This window comes from Ruditapes philippinarum, unplaced genomic scaffold, assembly GCF_026571515.1.
Source record: "Ruditapes philippinarum isolate M1 unplaced genomic scaffold, ASM2657151v2 ctg853_1_1_1_1, whole genome shotgun sequence".
Classification (NCBI taxonomy): domain Eukaryota; kingdom Metazoa; phylum Mollusca; class Bivalvia; order Venerida; family Veneridae; genus Ruditapes; species Ruditapes philippinarum.
This window is the reverse complement of record NW_026863406.1, coordinates 62735-85753: the sequence shown is the minus strand read 5'-3', so window position 1 is coordinate 85753 and position 23019 is coordinate 62735. Positions and strand designations below refer to the sequence as shown.

At 32.6% G+C, this 23019-nt stretch overlaps 1 protein-coding gene across 4 annotated transcripts; it reads right to left on the bottom strand.

The window, feature by feature from the left end:
* Positions 1 to 171: 171 nt before the first annotated feature.
* On the bottom strand, positions 172 to 22651 carry LOC132722035 (ubiquitin carboxyl-terminal hydrolase BAP1-like). 4 transcript variants are annotated; one of them, XR_009624565.1, is made up of 15 exons: positions 22526 to 22651; positions 16775 to 16804; positions 15972 to 16026; positions 15564 to 15693; positions 14584 to 14703; positions 13635 to 13696; positions 12922 to 13061; positions 11179 to 11257; positions 10268 to 10391; positions 9108 to 9128; positions 4661 to 5297; positions 3828 to 3907; positions 3195 to 3287; positions 381 to 2335; positions 172 to 340 (listed from the first exon to the last, which is right to left on the bottom strand). XR_009624565.1 is itself a non-coding variant. In XM_060706431.1 (14 exons), the coding sequence occupies exons 1-14, from the start codon at positions 22560 to 22562 to the stop codon at positions 2132 to 2134; spliced, it is 1812 nt and encodes a 603-aa protein (XP_060562414.1). In that variant the 5' UTR covers positions 22563 to 22651; the 3' UTR covers positions 172 to 2131. The 4 variants fall into 4 exon arrangements, 2 of the variants coding, with proteins under 2 accessions (XP_060562414.1, XP_060562415.1); XR_009624564.1 differs by having other exon boundaries at positions 172 to 360; positions 601 to 2335; XM_060706431.1 differs by having other exon boundaries at positions 172 to 2335.
* Positions 22652 to 23019: the final 368 nt, after the last annotated feature.

Below are 23019 nucleotides of genomic sequence, written 5' to 3'. Positions count from 1 at the left end.
GTTCTTTTCTGTATGTTTTCACAGAAATAATCATTGTATGAACTGTATTAGAATGGTTGAAATGATTTTACTAGATTAAAAAATATGGCCAGATAGCTGTGTAGTCTGTTGTTATACTCGGGGATTTTGCACAAAATACATGTTGGTGAATTTTTGGATCTGGTTACTTTTATGAACAGAGAAATCAAGGTAAAACACCTTGATGTACAGAGAACCACCTTGATGTTCAGAGAAATCATTGTAAAACACCTTGATGTACAGATAACCACCTAGATGTACAGACAACCACCTTGATGTTCAGAGAAATCATTGTAAAACACCTTGATGTAAAGAGAACAACCTAGAGGTACAGATAACCACCTAGATGTACAGAGAACCACCTAGATGTAAAGAGAAATCATTGTAAACACCTTGATGTACAGAAAACCACCTAGATGTACAGAGAACCACCTTGATGTACAGAGAAATCATTGTAAACACCTTGATGTACAGAAAATCACCTTGATGTACAGATAACCACCTAGATGTACAGAAAACCACCTTGATGTACAGATAACCACCTAGATGTACAGAAAACCACCTAGATGTACAGAGAACCACCTTGATGTAAAGAGAAATCATTGTAAACACCTTGATGTACAGAAAACCACCTAGATGTACAGACAACCACCTTGATGTAAAGAGAAATCATTGTAAACACCTTGATGTACAGAAAACCACCTAGATGTACAGAGAAACACCTAGATGTTCAGAGAAATCATTGTAAAACACCTTGATGTACAGAAAACCACCTAGATGTACAGAGAACCACCTTGATGTACAGAAAAATCATTGTAAACACCTTGATGTACAGAAAATCACCTTGATGTACAGATAACCACCTAGAAGTACAGAAAACCACCTAGATGTACAGAGAACCACCTTGATGTACAGAAAAATCATTGTAAATCACCTTGATGTACAGAAAATCACCTTGATGTACAAAGAAATCATTGTAAATCATTTATTTCGGCTTCTATTGTATGCTTTTGTAGAGTGTTACTAAGCATTTTTAAATAATACCAGCCAAGGGTCATTAAAAAACATTTCAACAATTCCACACCACGGTCAAGACTATATAGGTAATTTTAGCTCTGTTACCCTTTTTGTTCAATAGTGATAAACAATTTCAGTACATCTTTTACTAATGTATTGCTGCTATTCAGATTCATGAAATTCACCAAGCAGACCGGAATTATTATTTTATTTAATTCATACAATGATCATTTCTGGAAAGTTTCATTTAAACTAGCCAATCAGTTTATGAATGGATGTTTGGACATATCATGGGCATGTTTTTTAAGCTGAGAAAAAAAGTCGACAATTTTGTGATGCCTAATAGCACCAGCATGTATAGACAATGCCATCGCTTTTTCATGAAATATACAATGTTACCACTTCACTGTGGCATAAATAGACAAGATCACAACTTAAATGTAACATATTACGACAAATGTCATTACTCTTAAAGCGACTGATTGATTAATAATCACTGAACAAAGAAAAAAACTAAATGAGACATATCCTGGGCGTCTGGTCCCCAACCAGTAATGTGATACTTATAAACAATGCAATCATCTCAAATGTGACATGTAAAATCAATGTCGCTAGCTTATAATGACATAATTATAAAGATAATGCCTCTGTCTAGATGTGACAAACAAAAGCACTTCTTGCTTTAATGTGTCGTATACATGTGAAGACAGTTGCCACTATTCAATGTGCTTTTTAGAAACAGTCACCATTTAATGTTGACACAGTGCAATTATATTAACCTGACACTCTGAGATAGTGCCATTACTTTTAAAATGTGACATTTTTAAACTGTCCATGTGATTACGTAAGCATCATATTTTTGAACACAATGTCACCACTTCCCCTTCAAGATACAGTGTATCTCTGCAGTGACCCTCTGTACAGCAATCACCTTGTATAAAACAACCACATAATTTTTCCTGGAGGTAAGACTTGACTATAACTTTAACCTCTCTAAATCAACACCTCTATTCAGCAACCAAAATCTTTGTCTCCGAAAGAGTGTTGCTCTACAAAGGTTTGACAGTATAAATCACACCTGGAAACAACACAACTACTATCTCCTTCTCTTTGCTTTTGTTTGTTTTTTCTTTGCAGCCTGAGACAGCTTGGACAATTTACTACCGATATGTCCGGGAACTCGTTTCTTTATAAAACTATGTTGTTGCACAAGTTCCGCAAGGTGACCTTGTTCTGCTAACATTGAAAGGAACGTACACAGGAACTGATCGTAGTTGTGCGTGCGGCGGCAGTTGTCAATCTGTAATAGAAAGTGCCATGTCGAATAAAAACTCACTTAAGTACTTTTCAAAAACAATAAAATCCACATACTGTAAAGTAAGAAATTTTCATGATGTATAAAATTTTGCTTACTTTGTAAATTGAATTTCTCAATGAAAATAAACGATTGCTAAGTATCTTAATATCATAATTTAAACAGAATTGAAACATTGTAGTAATTCACTGATATTTAAACTCACTAATTATATTGATTTTGCAAATTTTGAACTAATTTTACTGTATACCAACTATTGGTGTCGGAGCAATATACTTCCCTATGTTCATTAGTTTAGTATAGACAACAGTATAATGTATCATCCTATTGTTTTGTTCCGGTATATTTGTAATTATATCCCCCATCCTGAATAAACATAGTTTTGGAAGTGTGGAAGAGGCTATTTAAAATCACTTTGTCCCAACCAAATTGTTTTTCAATAACTGTGAAACAAGTGCAGGTGTGAATTTGAAACTTTACATATAACCTGTATATGAACGATTAAAAAAATGCTCTCAGTAAACCAAGTGTCACAGCAATTGTGTTTTGATACAGTTATACTCATTTTTAACTTCACTGCTTTTGAATCCGGCACAAGCAAAGTTTATTGTTATTTTTTTTTTATCAGAGATATTTGAGGGTATGAATCAAGTAGGTCTAGTTTCTGATGCCTCTGCCTAAACAATTAGCAAATCTAAGTATAACAAATTCAACATCACTAAATATCTTCTACAAATAGAGTCAAGTGCCCTTATTGGATAGCAAGGAAGTGGCGGCAATAAATGTCAACTTATTACAAAAAATGATCAAAATTTCTGACCCTGATACTAAATGAGATATATACCTTGTACTTTTTTATCTTTTCTTCTTCATCTTGTAGTTTGGTCTCGCATAATTTGATCTCATTTTCAACATTTTTCAACAGGGCTATCAAATCCTGAAAATTGAATAAGATTTTCACTCAAAAGAACATCTAAAATTATTTGTTTCCTATAGGTTTTACATAGCACCAACACTTAAAAGATCATATTGGGACTTTCCAGCTTTACAAGTGGAGGAAGGTGCTAGTCTTTTTTCAGCCACAAACAGGCACCTAGAAGAACCACAGACATTCTGTAAGCTTGCTGGATAGCTTCCTCACATGAAAGAATCAAATGTCCTGAGCAAAATTCAAACCCAGTGGTGTGGGGAAAGTGGTTTGAAGTCAACAACCTTTACCACTCAGCCACTGACATACCCAGTAGTATCAAAATATCTTTATTATTATCTTTCTTTCTTCTGTATCAAAATAAAACAAAAGGCTACCAACAGTATAGAGCCTGGTCAGACTTCACAAATGTGTTGACTGGCTTGATTCTATACAGGTGGAAAAGACATAAAATTTTTGAATCTAGTAAGTTATGGGTTTAAGTCTATGTACATTTTTATAGTTTAACTTTTTTTTTTCATTTCTGAAGGTACGCTATTTTTTTTATACCTTAGGCCTGAAACCTTGTTGACTGTTAAACTTTGTTTTTGACTTTACAGGTGATGAACTCTCTGCTTCTTTTCCTCCATCTGTAAACAAAACACAATGCTAGATTTAATGATATTAGCATGCTCCTTTACTACCTATAAAAAGAGTAGAGTAAGGGCTTCCAATAAGTTTCAAAATTTGGAAGTCAGAGACTGCAAAACCTCTGATAATGGAACCAGGAAGTCACATGATATAGGTAAAGAAGGAAAAGTGTTCTAGTCGTGAAGTCACAAGGAGTAAATGACTCCCAAACTTCCATAAATGGAGGTCCTGCAGTAACAAATTAATAATAAAATCTTTCATGATATTTCAAGTATTTAAAAATGTGGTCATTTTAAAAATGATACAAGTAACATGTTAAATACAAGAAAAAAATATCTCTAATATTTATCTGAGAAAAAAGCTATCAACTTAACACTGAGCTTTAAAATTGTTACTGTTAAAAAATCTTAAATGTCCTTCCTTCATTTTTGGGATCTTTTCATGATCAATTTTGGGGATATCAAAATGAAAATTTGAAGTAACTTGTGTAAAAGTATGGATCATGGTCACTTATTGTTCTAGCAGGTCATGGCTTAATTATAAGAAAAGCATCGTAGAGAAAAAGTGTAAATATGTTGAAAAATTCCCTGGAAATAAAGATGGGCGATCACATCTTTACGTTATATTTTTTAAGCATTTTGGACGCATCTTTGTTGTAAATTCAGCCACAATGACATTGTCAAGGTCGTAAGAAGACTTATTTTAATTTATCTAATGTGACATTGGAGTTAAAAGTGTTATAATTTACATACCAGTTATTCTTTCCCCACCAGCTACATTAGGACTGTTTTGTGCAGACGTACTCATAGTGCTACTACTAGGTGAACTAAAGCAGCTCCCCACCTCTGAAGCTGTATCAGTACTTTCACTGCTGGGACCGGGCGAGGCAGAAAATTTTGTTTCTATAGTAAGAGGTTTTGTGACGTCTGTAGTCGCTGCTGTTGTCGGAACTATAGTCGACACACCGTCGGCATCTGATGCTACTGAGATCTGAACTTCCATTCCTTCGTTCACCGACGTTTGTACATCCCCACGTGCACAATTTGTCACGTTTTTATTTCCTACATCACTTTTTAAAGTCAATTCTGTTTTTATTTCCGACTCAAGTTTAACTCGACTAATATCATTGATTAAACCAGTTTTGATCACTTCCTCCGTTGTTGTTGTTGTTGTAGTTCTAAGGTCGTCATCTGTGAGGTCAATGACCTCTGATTTCACTGCTGTTGTCATCTCCCTGCTGCCACTCTCTAAATCCCTTTTTGTCAGGTCAGGTTCATCTATCTCCATAGGAACAGCTATGTTAACATTGACAGGCCCATGTTTTTTAACAACAGCCAGACATTTCTCCTTCTCAGCTGTGGTAATGTTGGGATTGGTGACTTTAACCATCTTGAAAAAGGAAAAATAGGGAAATAATAAAATGCATGTGCAGGGAAATGAAACTTAATAATCAAATTTCTTTAAACTATTTACAGCTAAAATCTAAAACTTTAGAAATAGGATTTCTTTATAAGAAAAGGTGTGGTGTTTTTTGTTTGTTTTTTTGTTGTTGTTTTTTTAATATCCAGAAAGACTTGACCATGTAAATCAGAAACAACAGAACTAAACAATCTTTTTTATATTAGAATTAATGAATTTATCATTCAAAAACCTGCAAAACATTCAATTTTGCCTTTAAAGTGAAAAGCTCTAAATTTATACATAATTCAACATAATTTTAAGCCTGTTTATCTTGACACTTAGCCAAAGTGGCTTTTAATTAGAATTGAACATAAAAACATTAGTATAATTATAATTTCCTAAGAACTTGTGAATGTTTTTTTCTTATTTCTGATTCTGTCAGAGTTTACATGAATTAACATTATTTACATGAATTTGAAACAAGTACATTTTTACATTAAAATGAGATCTCAAATTTATTGTGCTGAAACAAAAATTGATAAAGAATGATGATTTACAAATAAAATAGTTTGACCAACTGAAGCAAAAATTGCTCTTTAAATTTTAAAATGGTAGGTAATCTCCCATTTATCAATAATTCAATAAATATTGGTTTTTGTTTTATTTTCCTGAATAATAATATATAAGTCACATAGTTGTTATGGTCAAAATATTGTGACTTTCCGAATGAACTTTCATTGAAAACCATGGTGACTCTCTGAGCATTATCTTGGGCAAAAACAGATTGAGTAAATTATGGCCCCAAAGTAAAACCACTGACTTTTTATATGCTAGCAGGATAGTTTCTTCATAAGTAAAAATTTCAGATATGTGCGGAGGCCTATTGGTTATGGTATGGTTGAGGTCTATTTGAGTCATGACCATAATTTCTCATATGACACCAGTGCTGGTTAGTTCTAGGGAGTGGACATGATATAAGTTGCAAGAACTTTACTTATTTTATAAATAAGCTTAAAAAAAATTCAGTAGAACTTCGGTAATTTGAAGGGTTTTATATAAAAACTTCATAACATCTGAACTTTTGACTTATGTACTTGGCTGAATTTCTCTACAAAATTTCGACCCAATGATGTTTACAAATTTTTTTAAAAGCTTATGTATCATCAACACACAAAACATCTGTGTAAAATATTCTGGACATTTTGTTTTTTTTTATGGTTTTACAGTGAACCAACAGTTTAGGTGGTATGGAATCTAAAAAGGAAAGATGATTCTGAATGTTTATATGCAGTAAAGGCAACTGTATGTTTAAACAAGCTTTTTGAAGCATTATAAACTATAATATATCCTCCTTTCTTTGAAAGAAAAAAAAATGACATATTAGTGTCAACATGTTAACAGGAAGCTACATACATGTATTTAATAGGATTACACAATATCGTAAAATGATCCGTATCCACATGTATTCATTTTTCAGTCTATTCTCATTTCATACCACAATTTTTGAAATTTTTTTACATAAAAAAAGTAAACAAACAAAATCTTAGCATTACAAATTATAATTTTTCTAATTAACCAAAAACAACCTATATTACATGGGTTTTTGTGAACATATTCCTGTCCAGTGGCATAAATAAACCTCCCAATTAACAAAAAGAAGAGATATAAAAGAATAAATCCTTCACCCAAAAAAGGTCAACACCATTTATAATGAGCATAAAATCGGCTATTTTTCCCTCTTTTGCCCATGTTATAACGGGGCCAAAACCATGCGTTAACATAGTCACGCGCTCTTGTTATAGCCCGGTTTTACCTATGCGCAATACATACAGGGCCCAGTAAACAAACAAACAAAAAATGACGATTTGGCCTGTTTGCCGAAGAGTCATGCGTTCTTGTTATATTGAAATTTATTGATTCGAGGGCCTCAGTCGCATATTCCAGTAACTATGCCGGAAAAAACGGCGTATAGACATCGGTGCTAATCTTGGTTGTCGCCCTTTCTAAGAAACGGACAGTTGTCAATGTAAACATATCAGATATACAGTAGAATCTACCTGTCATTCAGTTTAACACTCCGATTAACTTACAAAACTAGATAACATAAAATTAATATGAGAAAATGTTTTCTTTATTTATGTTAATGTCGATAAATGCTCTTTATAAATTTATTTGAGAGAATAATGCTTAGTGCCTGATTTTTTTATAAACTTGTTTGCTTGAAAAAAAAACCGATTCTGATGTCACTGATCTTTTTTCTATCACTCTAAACATTTCTGAGGGTCATGTTTTGTCTTGGGTAGAGGGTAGAGTAATGTAACGTTTTTTTTCTTGAGATAATAAATCTCCAAAGGCCAAGCTTTGTTAAATTAAAATTCAAAATTTCGTTCGGTTCCGAGAATTTGCCAAGTTGTTGGCCCCGGAAAAATGAAACGCATACGTAAAACATAGAATTGGATAAATACCGTCCAAGCACAAGAATTTAATGTAATTGTGTTTTGTATAAACTATACATCACGAATCTGTTTTAAAATTTTATGCTATAATAGCGTCAACGCACGTTTATTTCGTGTTATAAAGTCTGCAGAGTCCCTCGGAACTGTTGGAGCCCTCGCCCTACCGGGCTCGGGCACCAACCGTTCCTCGGGACTCTGCAGACGTTATAACACGGAAAAACGTGCGTTAACCCTATATAATGACCAAAAATAAAAAGGAAAACAAATTAATTGTGTTCATAAACGTAACAATTTTAAATTGCTATCAATATCATTAAAAAAAAAAAATTTTCAGTCATGTTTTACTGTGAAGTACACATGACCAATGAATTTAACCTGCTGAAAGCGTGAAATGGTTTTGCCCAGCTTTGAAATTGAAACAGTACATTTAAAGTTTTGTGGTTGTCATGATTACAATACAAAAACTGAGCTACCAACAGTATCGAACCTGGTCAGTCTGCGTGACAGTGCAGCCCGACCAGGCCCTAAACTGTTGGTAAAGGCTAATCACTTTCAGTTCCAGCAAGTTAAGGTTTTAAAAAGAATAAGCATTGTAACTGAAGTCCTTTAACTTAGAATTTAAAATGTGTAAAGTTACTGTTTATCAATATTATAATTCATTGTGCATTTACATCTTTTTTGTTGTTTTTTTGTTGTTGTTGTTGTTGGGTTTTAAGTCACACCAACATAGTATAAGTCATATGGCAACTTTCCAGTTTTACTTGTAAAGGGAGACCTAGGATGCCCTTCCATGCATTATTTCATGCACAAACAGGCACCTGAGTAGAACCACCGACATTCCATAAGCTAAATAAAGGAGTCAACCTAATACTATAAAATTTTGTAAAATAAATGTAAATTCTAACAGATATATATGCATACTGCCTTACTATTATTCTGCATGATAAAATATATTACATACTTATTTGCAAAAGAACAAGTTCATGTAATGTTAAAACATTTACGATCTCTTTTAAAGGTATGAAATGGCAAGTTTGAATTCCAAAAGAAATATTTTCAAAGCATGAGAGAAAAAAACAACATATTTACACTCTTATCATATTTCATTTTAGTGTCTGTGGGTTTTATTATTAATAACTAGGGCAGTGAAAGAAAAACAAACAGCATTATCTGTATGGTACATATATGTGTGATGGTGATATTAAAAAAATAATCTAAACTTAAGTAGCTGATGTTATGAACACTGTGGCAAAAAAGAATAAAGAAAACAATGGATTTACTTCTATAGGTGTTCACAAACTTATAAACAAAACAACAAAAAATATATAATATTTATTTATACCTTGGGCGGGCTTCCTAAAAGCTTCATGTGAAAAAGAAAAATATCATGAACTTTCTTTATTTTGAACTTGTGATTACACATTATACCCTCATATCATGGAATTTCATTTATGATAAAGTTAAACATTAGTTTTTATGTTTTTGTTTCTTGGGTTTTAATAATTATAGTAAGGTAATTTGGCAACTTTCAAGCTTTATTAATCGCTGCAGACTTCAGGTTCCCAATAGAGCATTATTTCAGGTACATGAGGTGTATGTGTGGATATCTGAGTAGAACCACTGACTTTCAGTAAGTCAGCTGCGTAGCTTCTTCACATATAAGAATCCAAAGTTCTCAATTGGAGCAGTGAGGGGAAGTGATTTGGCTTATACAGAATTTATTTTAGTTTGATTGTGAAGACAGCTATAAGCTTATAGACACACTTTCGTATCCTGGAACCAACCTGTACTGAGCTATGAGTGTAAAGTTTCTTGCTCAAGGAAACAACAACTTGCCCCCTTTTGGGCTTTGAATCCATGCAACCAGCCATCATTAGATTACTAGTTCAACATGTTAACCACTCGGCTATGCCACAACTTGCCGCAAATGACTTGAAGTCAATGGTCTTAACCTCTCAGCCATGGAGGCCCTTTATTACTTTCATAACACACAGTTTAGTGTATCATTTAACACTTAACATCGTTTTAGCTCCTTTGTGGAAGGAAATCAAATATGGCCGTACTACAGGCAAGTGTCATCATTAGTTTTCATAAAAAGTTACTTAGAGTTAGAAATGGTACAGATGTTGTATTATTCTAAACACAATTTTCCTGCTCATTAGCATTGTCCTTCTTCAAGCACAAGTAATTAGTTTAAATTTATAAAGTGTTATGGTTAGTTTTTACAAAGTTGACTTCTAGAATCAATGTATGTGAACATTTTAAGTACAAATATAACGTGTCTGGTTATTTTTTTTAAACTAACTTGGCTTCTAGAATCAATGCATTTGAACAATATTTTGGATTATCAACATCTACAAATAGAAGAAACATAGACACAAAGAAAACTTATTGAAGTCAAAATTTAATCAACTTTAGTTACATAAAGACTACACATACTGTCATAAAAATTACATAAAATATTATACTAGCATATATACATGTACATGTGCAAGAACCTACCTGTTGAAGGGCTTCCAGGACAATCTGTCTGTTGGTCTTTAATGTGCTCAACTTGTGTTCATACAGGCTCACTTTGTCTGGTACCACAGCCATTAAATTAAATCTTATATCATGATATGGCTCTCTGTAATAGATACAATATATAAACATATTCCAGAGCAGTAATAAATTCCACAGCCGAAATAAACCCCCACAATAGAAATAAAATATATTTTAGAGCAGATAAAATATTCCAGGCAGAAAAAATTCTAGAACAGAAATATATTCCTGGGAAAAAATATATTCAAGTGTAGTAACATACATTTATTCCAGGACAGAAAATAAATTCAAGAGTGGTGACATAATCCAGGGCAGAAGAATATTCAAGAGACGCAACTTAGCCCAGGGTAGAAATATATTCAAGAATAGTAACATAGTCCAGGGAAGAAAAATATTTTAAAGCAGTGACTTATTCAAGGGCAGAAACATATTCAAGAGCTATTATATATTCCTGGCCAGCTGGCAGAAATATTTTCCAGAGCAGTAACATATCCCAGGGAAGAAATATATTCCAGCTGGCTAGAGTAGTAATATTATACTAATATATTCCAGGAAAAATATATTCTAAAACAGTAATATATTCCAAGCAAAAATATGTTCTAGAAAAGTAATATATTCTAGGGCAATATTAAATATATTCAAGAGAAATAATATTTTCCAAAGCAAAAAATGTGTTGAAAGTGGCATAAAAACAGACAAATAAACACATAAGCTTTTGTGATAAAGTGAAACGCGCTTTAACCCACACAATGCGACAAATGCAAAAGGAATAGAAAATCAAACAAGTTAGGAGTTTATAGATAAATTTACCAGTGTACAGCAATACAGAATAAAATATTGTGTGAGCTTTAAAATTTATCTTAACTACACACCCTCCTGTTGCCATTCCAAGTCTTTCAGAGATGACACGGCGAAATTTTTCAGTCCAGTCTTCATTACTCTCCCACGGACCTAAAATTGTAACAAATATGGAATGTGTAGACAGTCAATCCTGTGTATATATACCAGTTTAAGATATGGAAGAAGTGGTCTTTCACAACCAGAAGTCCCTAAAAAAAGGAGGCACTGCATTTCATAAGATGAGAAACTAAATTAACAACCTTTAAGAAAGATTTTATATGTGGGTTTAATTTCTGGTGAATTTCAATGAAATTTAATTCAATTTAAATGATAATAAAGCTTAAGTTAAATAATTTTGTTATTGTTTGTTAAAAATGTAATGCTTCATATTGCAAATGCTATCATATTAAACATACTCCCATTTTAAATAAGCAATGTATTTAACCCTTAAGCAGCTGGATTTCTAACATGGGATTGTCCAGCTTCTTATTTTTGGAATTGCCCATTAACAATTGTGTGGATATCAAGATGAAAATTTGTTAGTCAGCCTACAGGGTAAATCATGGCCAGACTTCAGGTTATGGATTAATGGGAACAAGCAAATTCGTTGAATTTATATCCCCCGCAGAGTACTGGTTATTATTAACACAACAACTGAAGACATAAGGCTTTATTTATATATTAATCATGGCATAAACAGTAAAATTCTTTGAACTTGATAAATATTCAGGGCAATAACAGAGCCATAACTTTGTGTTAAATAGTAAAATCTGGAAATGCCAATGAGATGTATGCATACTACATAACTAATCAAGGGCCATAAATCTGAGTTATAAGTATCTGACTGGAACAAGGCGACTATATGCATATCTCCTCTTAGTATCCCATAAAGTTTCATTGAATTCCAGCCAGTAGTAGCAGAGAAGTAGCGAGGAAACAAATATTTTTCTTTATGGATACTGCATAACTAATCAAGGGCCATAACTGTGAGTTAAAGTGTCTGACCGGAACAAGTCGACGATATGCGCATCTCCTCTTGGTATTGAAGGTTCCCATAAAGTTTCGTTGAATTCCAGCCAGTAGTTGCAGAGAAGTAGTGCGGAAACGATTTTTACTCTATGTGCATACTACATAACTAATCAAGGGCCATAACTCTGAGTTAAAGGGTCTGACCCGAACAAGCCGACGATATGCGCATCTCCTCTTGATATTGATGATTCCCATAAAGTTTCGTTGAATTCCAGCCAGTAGTTGCAGAGAACTACTCCGGAAACGAAATTCGGACGGACGGATGGATGGACGGACAACGCCAAAACTATATCCCCCTCCCGATTCCATCGGCGGGGGATAATAAAATACAAACATCATAAAGCTGATATGCCATTTCTTTGTAAATTTTGTATACCGCATATATTATATAAACCAATAACCATTTGTGACATGGTGAGAAAAGGGTTCCTGCATAATTATGGAATAATGTCAATCAAGCAAGTTTCCACTTCTATTCACTGACTGTTGGTAAAAATTTTGAACATTTATCTTTTTCTAGCCCCAGTGTGATTAAAGTTTGTAGCTAACTTGAACCACTCTCAAATCTGCTTCCTGCAACTAACCAGTACCAGTGTCATGTGTTGAAACACAGTGGTGACCACAGTAGGCCTCAAACTCAAGATCCTTGGGTTGAGCAGCAAACACCTTAACCACCAGGACACTGCTCCCCTTGAAGTTCTAAGCTTTATAATATTGCACGAAAAGTATAAGAAAAAATAGCGTACCATGATCTATGGGATATGGTTTGAGACCATCTAGTTCAAACAAGTGTCCATGAATCGGTACATAACTAACAAAATGAAAAGCTTCCATAGTCCTGATGGTCATACCTTGCTGCTTCTCTGGCAAATGAGAATTCTCACGTCTGAAAAAAAATTATCATATGAAAATAATAGTTATATATAAAGTACTTTATAACATTGTACAGTAGTGGAAAAACATATTTTTCTGTACCAAACAAGCCTTGAAGATTTGCAGTGTTGTTTTGGTGTATTGGACTTACTTAATTAATAGGTATACAACTAGAGGGAAAATGCATATGAAGAAATTTATTTCCACAATATTTCATTATTCAGGTTCATACTGATAAGTTGCCATGATAGTAGGACATAATATGTACAATACAGTACTTTAAATGTTGGATATATTAACATGGTTGGGGGTCACAGAATATTTTGTATTCCTTCTTCAGACTTGGGTACAAAAACTATATAATTAAAATTGACATTAATAACACAATATTTGCCACTAGTATACAGCCAGGCCAGTCTGCACATCCCTTCAGTCGGGTATGTGCAGTCTGAATAGGGGCTAAACTGCTGAACTGTTTGTAGCTCAATTTTTCTATTTTGATATTGAAATGAATGGCTTATTGCAAATTCAATGCAGGGTGAATCAGCTAGATATTTTTTATATTATCACAGGACTAATAAGTTACCTTGCATGACTGTTATGAGCCCGTGCTAACTCTGGTATGTTACCTATTGCATAACCTTTATTCTGAAATATAAATCATTTCATTTAATATGATACCACTCTGGAAACATTTAATAAATAACTAAATGTATTCACTGCACAACCACCAACATTTTAAGGGTTTAAACCCCTCTTTATCAAGGAGTTTGCTGTTTATTTTCTAAATCATCAGATTTTCTGTATTAATTTGTAGGATAACACAGTGTAAGAAAAAAAATTAATATTATGTGATTTAGAAAATAAACTGCAAATTCCTTGATAAAGAGGGGTTTAACCCTTGAAACCTTGGATGTTGATAAAGATAATATTTTATATGATGTAATTAAACATTCAAACAAGAACGGTTGGATATACAGCAAAATCTTTAAACAATCTCAGGTTTAAACCTTAGCTTTCTGGCAGCAACTGATTCTACATGACTACCCAAGCAACCAATGCCATGGTTTGCACTGTCCACTATTTAGTCATACATATTTTGTAATTTCCCTTAAATTGATGGTATTGGCCAGATTAAAACCTGAAAAATCTGAACAAGTCAAGTCTATTTAGCATGGAAATGGTAAAATTACTATACACATCATAACCTTTGCGTAATTTTTTCTAGACATAATTCTATCAAAATCCATGCTATAATTATTAGTTTCGGACAACTATATACAGTTATGACCTAAAGAACTTTCAAGAATCAATGTACAAAGTAAATAAGAAATGATAAAGCACCATGCAAAATCATAACTAAGAGCTATATCAATAATGTTAAGAGTGAGATGGAAAGTTCTACTATTCTTTGAATAGGCAAGTTAAATATATATTTTTTTACAATAAAAGTTTGATATGATTTTCATAATCGTTTTGACTATAATAAGATACAAAGCATACAGTAGTTTGAAGTGGCTGTATAAGATTAATACCTCTGGGTTCATATGTTTGCTGTATGATTTAAGTTCTGACAGCGTTTGTCCGAGATTCACTTTTTCACAGTTCAATAAGACACTAAGTAATGCATGCGTAGCACAAGAATTTGGAATCATCTGAAAGTAAATCAGAACAAAATTTATCTTACTGATACAGTATATTGACAAAATATTAAACTATATTTATGGTTAAATCAATTGCCACACTTCACATATAAAAAGACTTTGATACCTTTGAAAAGGCTCAAGATCAAGTTAGAAATTCAAATCTTAATCTCAACGTGTAAATGACACAACTCCCTACTAACCTTAAATCTTAGATTTATTTTTGCTGGATTTTAAGTCACACAGACACAGTTAACGTCATAATTTTCAACTTTACTGGTGTAACCATGAAGGAAGAGCTCATGTACTCCTCAGTTGCATTATTTCTGGCATGGGTGGGACTTACATCATGAAAGATTTACCAGCCTGCGCATCCACGCAGTCTGATCAGGATCCATGCTGTTCGCTATCGATTTCTCTACTTGTTATAGAGTTTGTAAGCGAACAGCATGGATCCTGATCAGACTGCACGGATGTGCAGGCTGGTCTGGATCCATGCTGGTCGCAAACCCATTATGTTGGTTTTGTCATGATGCGGCTCATATATATGAGACTTGCACTGCCTAGAAGAAGCATCTCAGTAAGTGTCATAAAATTTCAGTCAAAATTGAGTAAGAATTCATTTTGATAATGCTGAACATTGCAGCCCTCAAGATCCAATTGAGGTGACATTTTATGATCAATTTGAAGCATTTCTTGTTTAAAAAAAATTCTCATGACAAACTACATGTATAAATAACTCAGTAAGTTAGACTTTCTCTTGAAAGCCAAATAGTATCTTTGATTTTATGGGAAATCATCTTAATCTGTTAAATCTGTTTTAAATTTAGTCTTTTCTAAATTAACATTTTAACAGTGTGACTATTATTAACCTGTTGAGCAAAGAAAATACTGTTCACAATGTTGTCATCTGTGACAAAACTTTCATCCTCTGTTATTGTTTTCCTCCTGGATCGTCTCTCTTCAATCCAACGAAAAAGAAAAATGAACCCATATGTTGTCCTAAAAATTAAATAAACATTGACTTTTACAGTGTATGCATAATGTATCAAAAAGTATAGTAAAATAGAGAGGGGGGAGGCGGGGGTATAAAGTATTGAATGAAATTCTTCATCAAATTAGACATGACACTTACATTAATTTGTCAAAATCCATGACAGAGTTAAGTCCTCTAGCCTAAAGATTAACAAGTATTCAATGTTTCAGAGCAATATCTCAGAGAGTATGATAAAAAATACGGGGGTGGTAAAAATATTATATTAGAGCTAAAACTTCCATACCCTTCAAAAGCTTTTTGAAGATCATATATTTCCTCAACTTGTACTCCCTTGACCCCTGAAATTATAAATGAAAATCATATAAATAAACCTTTGCCACCAGTATAGAGCCATGCCAGCTAGCACATTTGTGCAGTCTGACCAGGCTCTATACTATTGGTAGCTGATATTTTGTAGTTTGATAATGAAATCTCTTAAACTTTTAATGGACTGTTCCAAATTCAAAGAAGGGCAAATTCATTACACAATTTTAGCAGGTTCCAGGTTATAATTATTAGAAACATTATCCATATGCCATGGAAGTGCATGTAGGCACCTGAATAAAACAACTGACCTTTTCTGCTAGCTGTCTCCTTATACAAATACATATTTATTTTTTAAATATTAAAACATCAATATGGAAGCCAGTGAACTTTTTATAATACTGACCAAGAGAATATTCTTTGCCTAATTTCGTACAAATTTAAGCCTAATTTAACCACTCTATCTCTAGGAGCACCTTTAAGTAAAAGAAATTATAGCCCTGTGTCTAAAATATATTTACTTTTCACTTCACAATACTAATAAGGGTGTCAGATATATCTAAAATTGTGTACTCCAAAAAAAGCAGGGTAGTAACAAAACTTTGAAAATTACTGTATATCAATAATATAAAATTCATCTAATTTTCACTGTATTCATGTGCACTAAATATTAGAATAAGAATTAATTATGTTCAGCATTACAATTTTTATTACAAATTACTAACATAAATGGTTTTCCTCAAGAGGTGTCAAAATACTTATTGAATAATATACAAAACTTACCAAAGTCTTGTAAAAGCAAAGTGAACAATCCTGAAAATATAAATAGTATTGAATACAAACCATGACAACATAAAGGTTGTTAATAAGTAAGATTGTAAAAATGAAATTCTAAGAGAGGCAAGAGGGAGCAAAGATTGGCACATTAAAACAATATGAGGGAGCAGTTTTTAAACAGAAATTTTAGTTAAATGTGTTTTAATTATCAAGAAAGTACATGTTCCAAATGAAAATCATCTGATGCTTTAATTTTCTCTTTGATGTAGGATTTTATTTATTTGTTTAATTGTCTTTATAATTCAATTTACATTTCTCCAATTTTTTGGGTACATTATATAAATTGGTCCCACCTGGTGGTCAGATATCTCAATTGATTGGAAGTGTTTTTTTTTTATATCTTATTTTCTTTTTTTGCAATGTCACAGACTCACTGGATTTGTATAGTCTCCTTTCTGTCTATGACCTTAGCAGTTTACAGATTGGTTAATGGTTTTTTTTGGTTTTTTTTAAACAAAATTTATATTAAATTAAAAGGTTATTAGGGGGAACAACACATCAAAAACACCAGGTCAGTTATTATATTTATCAAACTACCCATATAAACCTGTTTCAGGTAATATATACATGTACATTATATTCATACAACCTGCTGGTGTTTTAGCAAAAAATTTGTTCAAAAATATTTCTTCTCATGGGATTACACACTTAAATTCTTGCAACCAATCAGATAACAGTTATCTGTGTGGTAAATTGAAATGAAAGTGATGTGATAGGAATTTGGCAATCTCCTGGATTAGACCCCTATGTATATTTAAGTGATATAATAACCAAGTGATTTTAACTAAAGGATTTTAAACATTATTATCAGGTGTGACAGTTAAATTTTCTTATTCAAAGGTTATTCATTATTACTTTCCAAATTAGTCAGCAAATTACATCATCATCTGAGTCATTTTCACCAATACGCCCATAAACACTTTTGATATGAACTATATGTACATGAATAACCCAGGTATATCAAGTGAAAAAATAGTTGTTTCCCTTATCCTCGAGTAAAGTCAATATCTCCTATGCTAAAACAATACAAAATCAGCCATTTTTAAACTGTTAAATTTTAATGTCCAATTATATAATTTATTACTTCAATGGAAAGCTTTGGGTCTTATTATGTAGCTTCGTCACAGGGTCAGCATATACTTCAACACGTCATCTTTTGACACCAAAGTATTTAAATTAACTGTTAAACCTGCCATATGTCAGACCATTCTGCATACGTTTTATACAGTGAGATACGCAACTGATTTTCTTTACTCGCAATTCTACTGATAAGAATAGCCCGTTGTTTGCTAGTTTGGAAACTGTTTATCGGTGTATTGTATTTGTCAAAACAAAGATGGTGTTCAAACTGATGAGAATAAAGGTCAGATTACTGTATTGTAACAGGGTCAGTGATTAGCTGCAAAAGGTGCAGGGAAATCCGTAAGACTCAATGGGACATCAGGTGGTTGGATGAAAATGTAATGTTTATGAAAATTATTTAAGAAACTAAAACTACATGGTTTTCTTAAGAAAATGTAGTTTTAGTTTCTTAAGAAAATGAACTGTTTCCTAAAATAATTTTCACTTAAATAGTTGCACTTTACAAAAAGAATATGTCAGTCCTGTGATCTGTAGAAAATTTCAGTGAAAAGGGGGATAATCATCTTTGGGGACATTTGGCGAAAAAATTTGGTTGGTCATATCATAATAGTGAGCTTGAAGAGCTGGCCCGAAGGGCCTGCTCGCAAAGCGAGCTTTACGGTAACGCGAGTACCTGTTAGATAGTGATGGTTTTGAAAACTTTCGCCATAAGTACTGAACTGACAAATCGCAACTTTTTGAATTATAAGGTAACGATAAAAGCTGAAGAATTCTGATTGAAAACGGATGCTTAGACTGGTGTCCTGCACACTTTCATAGGAACTATAATAGGACAGGGAACCAAAATAAACAGAAGCAGTGTATAAAATAAGGAATGACAGTTTTAAAACAGAAAATGTAAAATAGAAATGAACCATTAATTTAGATTCAGAGTCAACTCGTCCCCTGGTCAACTCGTCCTCTGGTCAACTCGTCACCTTTTTGGTCAACTCGTCCCTTGGACAACTCGTCCCCTGGTCAACTCGTCCCCAATGTTTTATTATTATTTGTTTTTCATATATTTCATAAATTATTATAGACTGTTAAAATAATATATTATAAATTTACTGAATTGGACATATTTTGACGCTTTTTGTATGCGAATATTTGGAGTTTTTTTATGTAATAATAAGTAAATATATGCATAATTCTGATTAAATTACATACAGAAAAAAAACGACCCGAAGACAATCAATAGCAATAACATTTATGTATAATGTATTATATTTATCAGGGCAACTTTTATATTGACAATTTCACAACAAATGATTATCATATTTTTAATTGACACGATCCTTCTATAATGAGATCAATACGCACCGACATAAAGATTTTAGTACTTCTAATTTCTGTTAATCTGTCGTCAGTCTTTAATCCATTCAGGGAGGCGGTAAAAATCAAAGAGTTGGACCTAATTTTAGTTTTAATTATCATTAAAACTCTGATTAATTAAACATTAATTGAATGTTTGCAAACTTACCTGTCTTTGTAGTTTTACATCAAAGCTATGCACGTGCGCTTAGATAAAGATCATTAAAATTTAACGTAAAAAAGACGTTATTTTATTAATATTTCGATATCAATCAAATTCATTATTAATTTTACATAAAAGAACTATTTAAAGACATTGATTTACAACATAATAGTGACGAATAGATTGAAAGTAGGGGACGAGTTGACCATATTAGGGACGAGTTGACTTTTTGAGGACGAGTTGACCAAAACAGGTACGTATATTAACGGTATCCGCAACTCTATACAGTAACTCAATAACGGTAAATTATGCTGTCGTGGCAGATAATCCATCCAGACTGCCGATCGTTATTGATTTTTATCGACGATTACATATCATTAAGCGGTGTGATATTTGACCTTGGTTATTTAAATTACCGTCAACATGTTATTTTCTGTTCAATTTTTTAAAAGTAACATATTCTAGAAAGCTGAAAGATAGATTTTTTCAAATATATATTTTATAAATCAGTGCGTTTAGTATGAAGAAAATTACGACGAGTTAAACACAGAGATTTTTTTTTTGTCTCCCGATTATGTCAAAACTTCAGTAAAAATAATGATGCCCTCTTCGAACAAATATAAGATTTTTTCGTAATTTATGGTCCGAATTTAGCAAAATACCTATCAAAAGAAAGCTGAGAATTTGATCTTTTTAACCGTGTAATTATCATTTACAAAGCTAAATTATTTCCGGAATTGTAACGAGTAAAAAACGCAACTTTTACTACCAGCCAAATTGCGACTGCACACGAAAGAAATTTTATATACATGTAGTAACAAGTTATTATTGTTTCGTCATTTTTTTGCCGAAATTTGTGAAAAATTATTTATAAAAAGCTTATAAACTGTAGTTTTAATTTTTTTATTTTTCAATTTCTATTGCGTATCTTAAATAAATGCGGATAAGATATCGTGAAGAATCACATGACCAAAATCATCTTGCATATTTCGAACGCAACTTTTACCATATATTTAACTTATTAAGCCCTTTATATTTTTTATTTGAACATTGTTTTAAAGAATGAAGTTATCTATCTATCTATTTTTAAAATTGAATAAAAGTATGATTATATAATTTTCAAACTGCACCAGAAAAGAGCTCTTATAAAAATGTTCGTTTTCTCAGGTACATTAACATTAATATACGTACCTGGTTTTCTGAAAAACGGCCTAAACATTTTTTGTTATGAAAGTATTGTGAAAAATAAGTACATTGTACCGTCATAATTGATGTTTGCTGCAGATTCAGTAATTGATTTAATCACGGTTATTAATGTGCATCTATTTAATTGTTCAATTGTGATAGTTTTCACACTTTTTCTATCAGTCGGTCCTGTTTGAAACTGCTTTTTAGTGGGTAAGGCTAGATTATTACTATATCCAGTTAATTGTTTTTATTTAAAACATATTCTCTGTGTTGCTTTTTATACAATTATATTGAGCAAACTGTTTCACCACTACATATGTCAGTATCTTTCAGGTTCTCTTGAATGAACGTACATTTTTTCGAGAGAATAGACATAAAGGTATTGGAAATAGTAGTATCAGGTACCTGGTAGTAAAAAAAAAAGAAATAAAAATGAAAACACATAAGTTTTGCCTTTTATTTTATAACTGGATTTACATAAAACTTCAATAGCATCGCACTGGCTATAAAATGACTGTTTATAGTGTTTTCATTTAGTCAAATTAGTGTCACTTTATTCCCGAAATTTATTTGACACTTCTGGGACTCTCCTGGCACAAGCTGCAAATCTTTGAACTTTTGGGCTGTATCAGCATTCAGTGAAATTGTCGTGCTGATCTACCACTTGAAACCCTTGAAGCACATTTGTTACGATCTGAAATAAATGAAATGACATTTAATATAAATATTTTGTTTTATCAACAGAATAACCATGTACTAATGTTAATATACGTACCTGGAATAACTAACAAAAAAGAAGTTGAATATAACTTCTGAGTAAATGAAAAAAAAAATGGGGGAAATTTCATCCATTTTCAAAAGACCATAGCATCAAAAATATTCAGTTGAAAATTATAAATAATACCACACCCCATTCACAATAATGTAGTAACTAACTTTAAAGCTTTCATTTGTATTTTCAAGGTCTTTAGATACCTCTGATGTTTGGGCCAAAATAGGTCGTGAATTTATTTTTGCACCGCAAAAATTTACAAATTTCCTTCAAATTTCACGCCACAAAAACAACAGATCAGATGATGAGGGAGCCTTAAAAGTACCTACATAACTTACTTTTATATATTCTAAACCGATTTGTGCAAGTTTAATCAGTTTTCTACAAGTAGGTTAAGCCTGATAACTCTGCAGATTTTATACATGTTCACCCGTTTTTAACAAATATCCGCCATTTTGTCGATCTCATTCATACAGACTGGAAATTTCCACACCCGATTTACGCCATTTGGAAGCGTAATCTAGTAAAAATACACGTACATAACAAAAACATAAGACTTACCTGTCATTATTTCTTGAGTATTTTGTGCCGATGCTCGTAAATTAACACTTAATTTACAGATTTTTCATCAACAAAAATTGCTCCGTCCGCCATCGATTAAATTTTTTGGTAGCATGTGCGCATGCGCACGACCGACACGACAGCAATCTCGGTCTAAAACCTTGTTGCGGATACCGTTAATATACGTACCTGACCAAAAGTAGGGGACGAGTTGACCAAAAAGGTGACGAGTTGACCAGGGGCCAAGTTGACCAGGGGACGAGTTGACCGGATTGCATTATTTTATACTATTTCAGTTTTTCACGGTAAAAGTAAATTGAGCTTTGAGGCTTTGCCTTTTTCATATTAATATGTCAGGCATGTCATTCTCCTGCAAAAACACATCTTGAACATGATAACTCAATTTTACGGTAGGTAGTCCGAGCTAAAAACACACGACTGAACAATATCTGAAAATCCGAAATTACGTTAGACGTTTACTGGTGTTCATGCTATAAAAGTCGATATCACGTTTCCTTTCGATACGTCTGTTGAAATGAACACCACTCTTTTTCTTTGCATATTATAACAGTATATTCACCTGGATCGCTTTCAAGTTCAAGCCACCCTTTGTTCATTTTGAGTGGAAAGGATAAAAATAATGAAAAAATTGTTAGTCTGTATCATCAGATGTTTGTATTGTAGTTGGACGGTAAAACCCAAACGCTTGGGTGATACAGACTTACGCGAAAGTGCGAAATAAACGAAATGATATACATTTTATGATATACGTCTTTGGAATAACCCCAGTTTTAATATCTTTACTGAGAGGCTTGACCCATTCTATAAATTGTAAATTGCACGATATGTCTTTTGAATTAATAGGCTTGTACAACTTTTATCTTTTTAAATTTGCACATAGATAATTTCTTTTAATAACAGTTCCCCGACAACGCGCCTGCTAGCAGTAGCATGTAGATGTAACTAGATGATATCATGTTGGTAGGTTAATGAGCTAAGTGACTGGTGTATCAGTTATTTCTTTCTTATTTTTCCTGGTTTAAAAAATGAAATAAAACCCTCCAAGTAATTAAG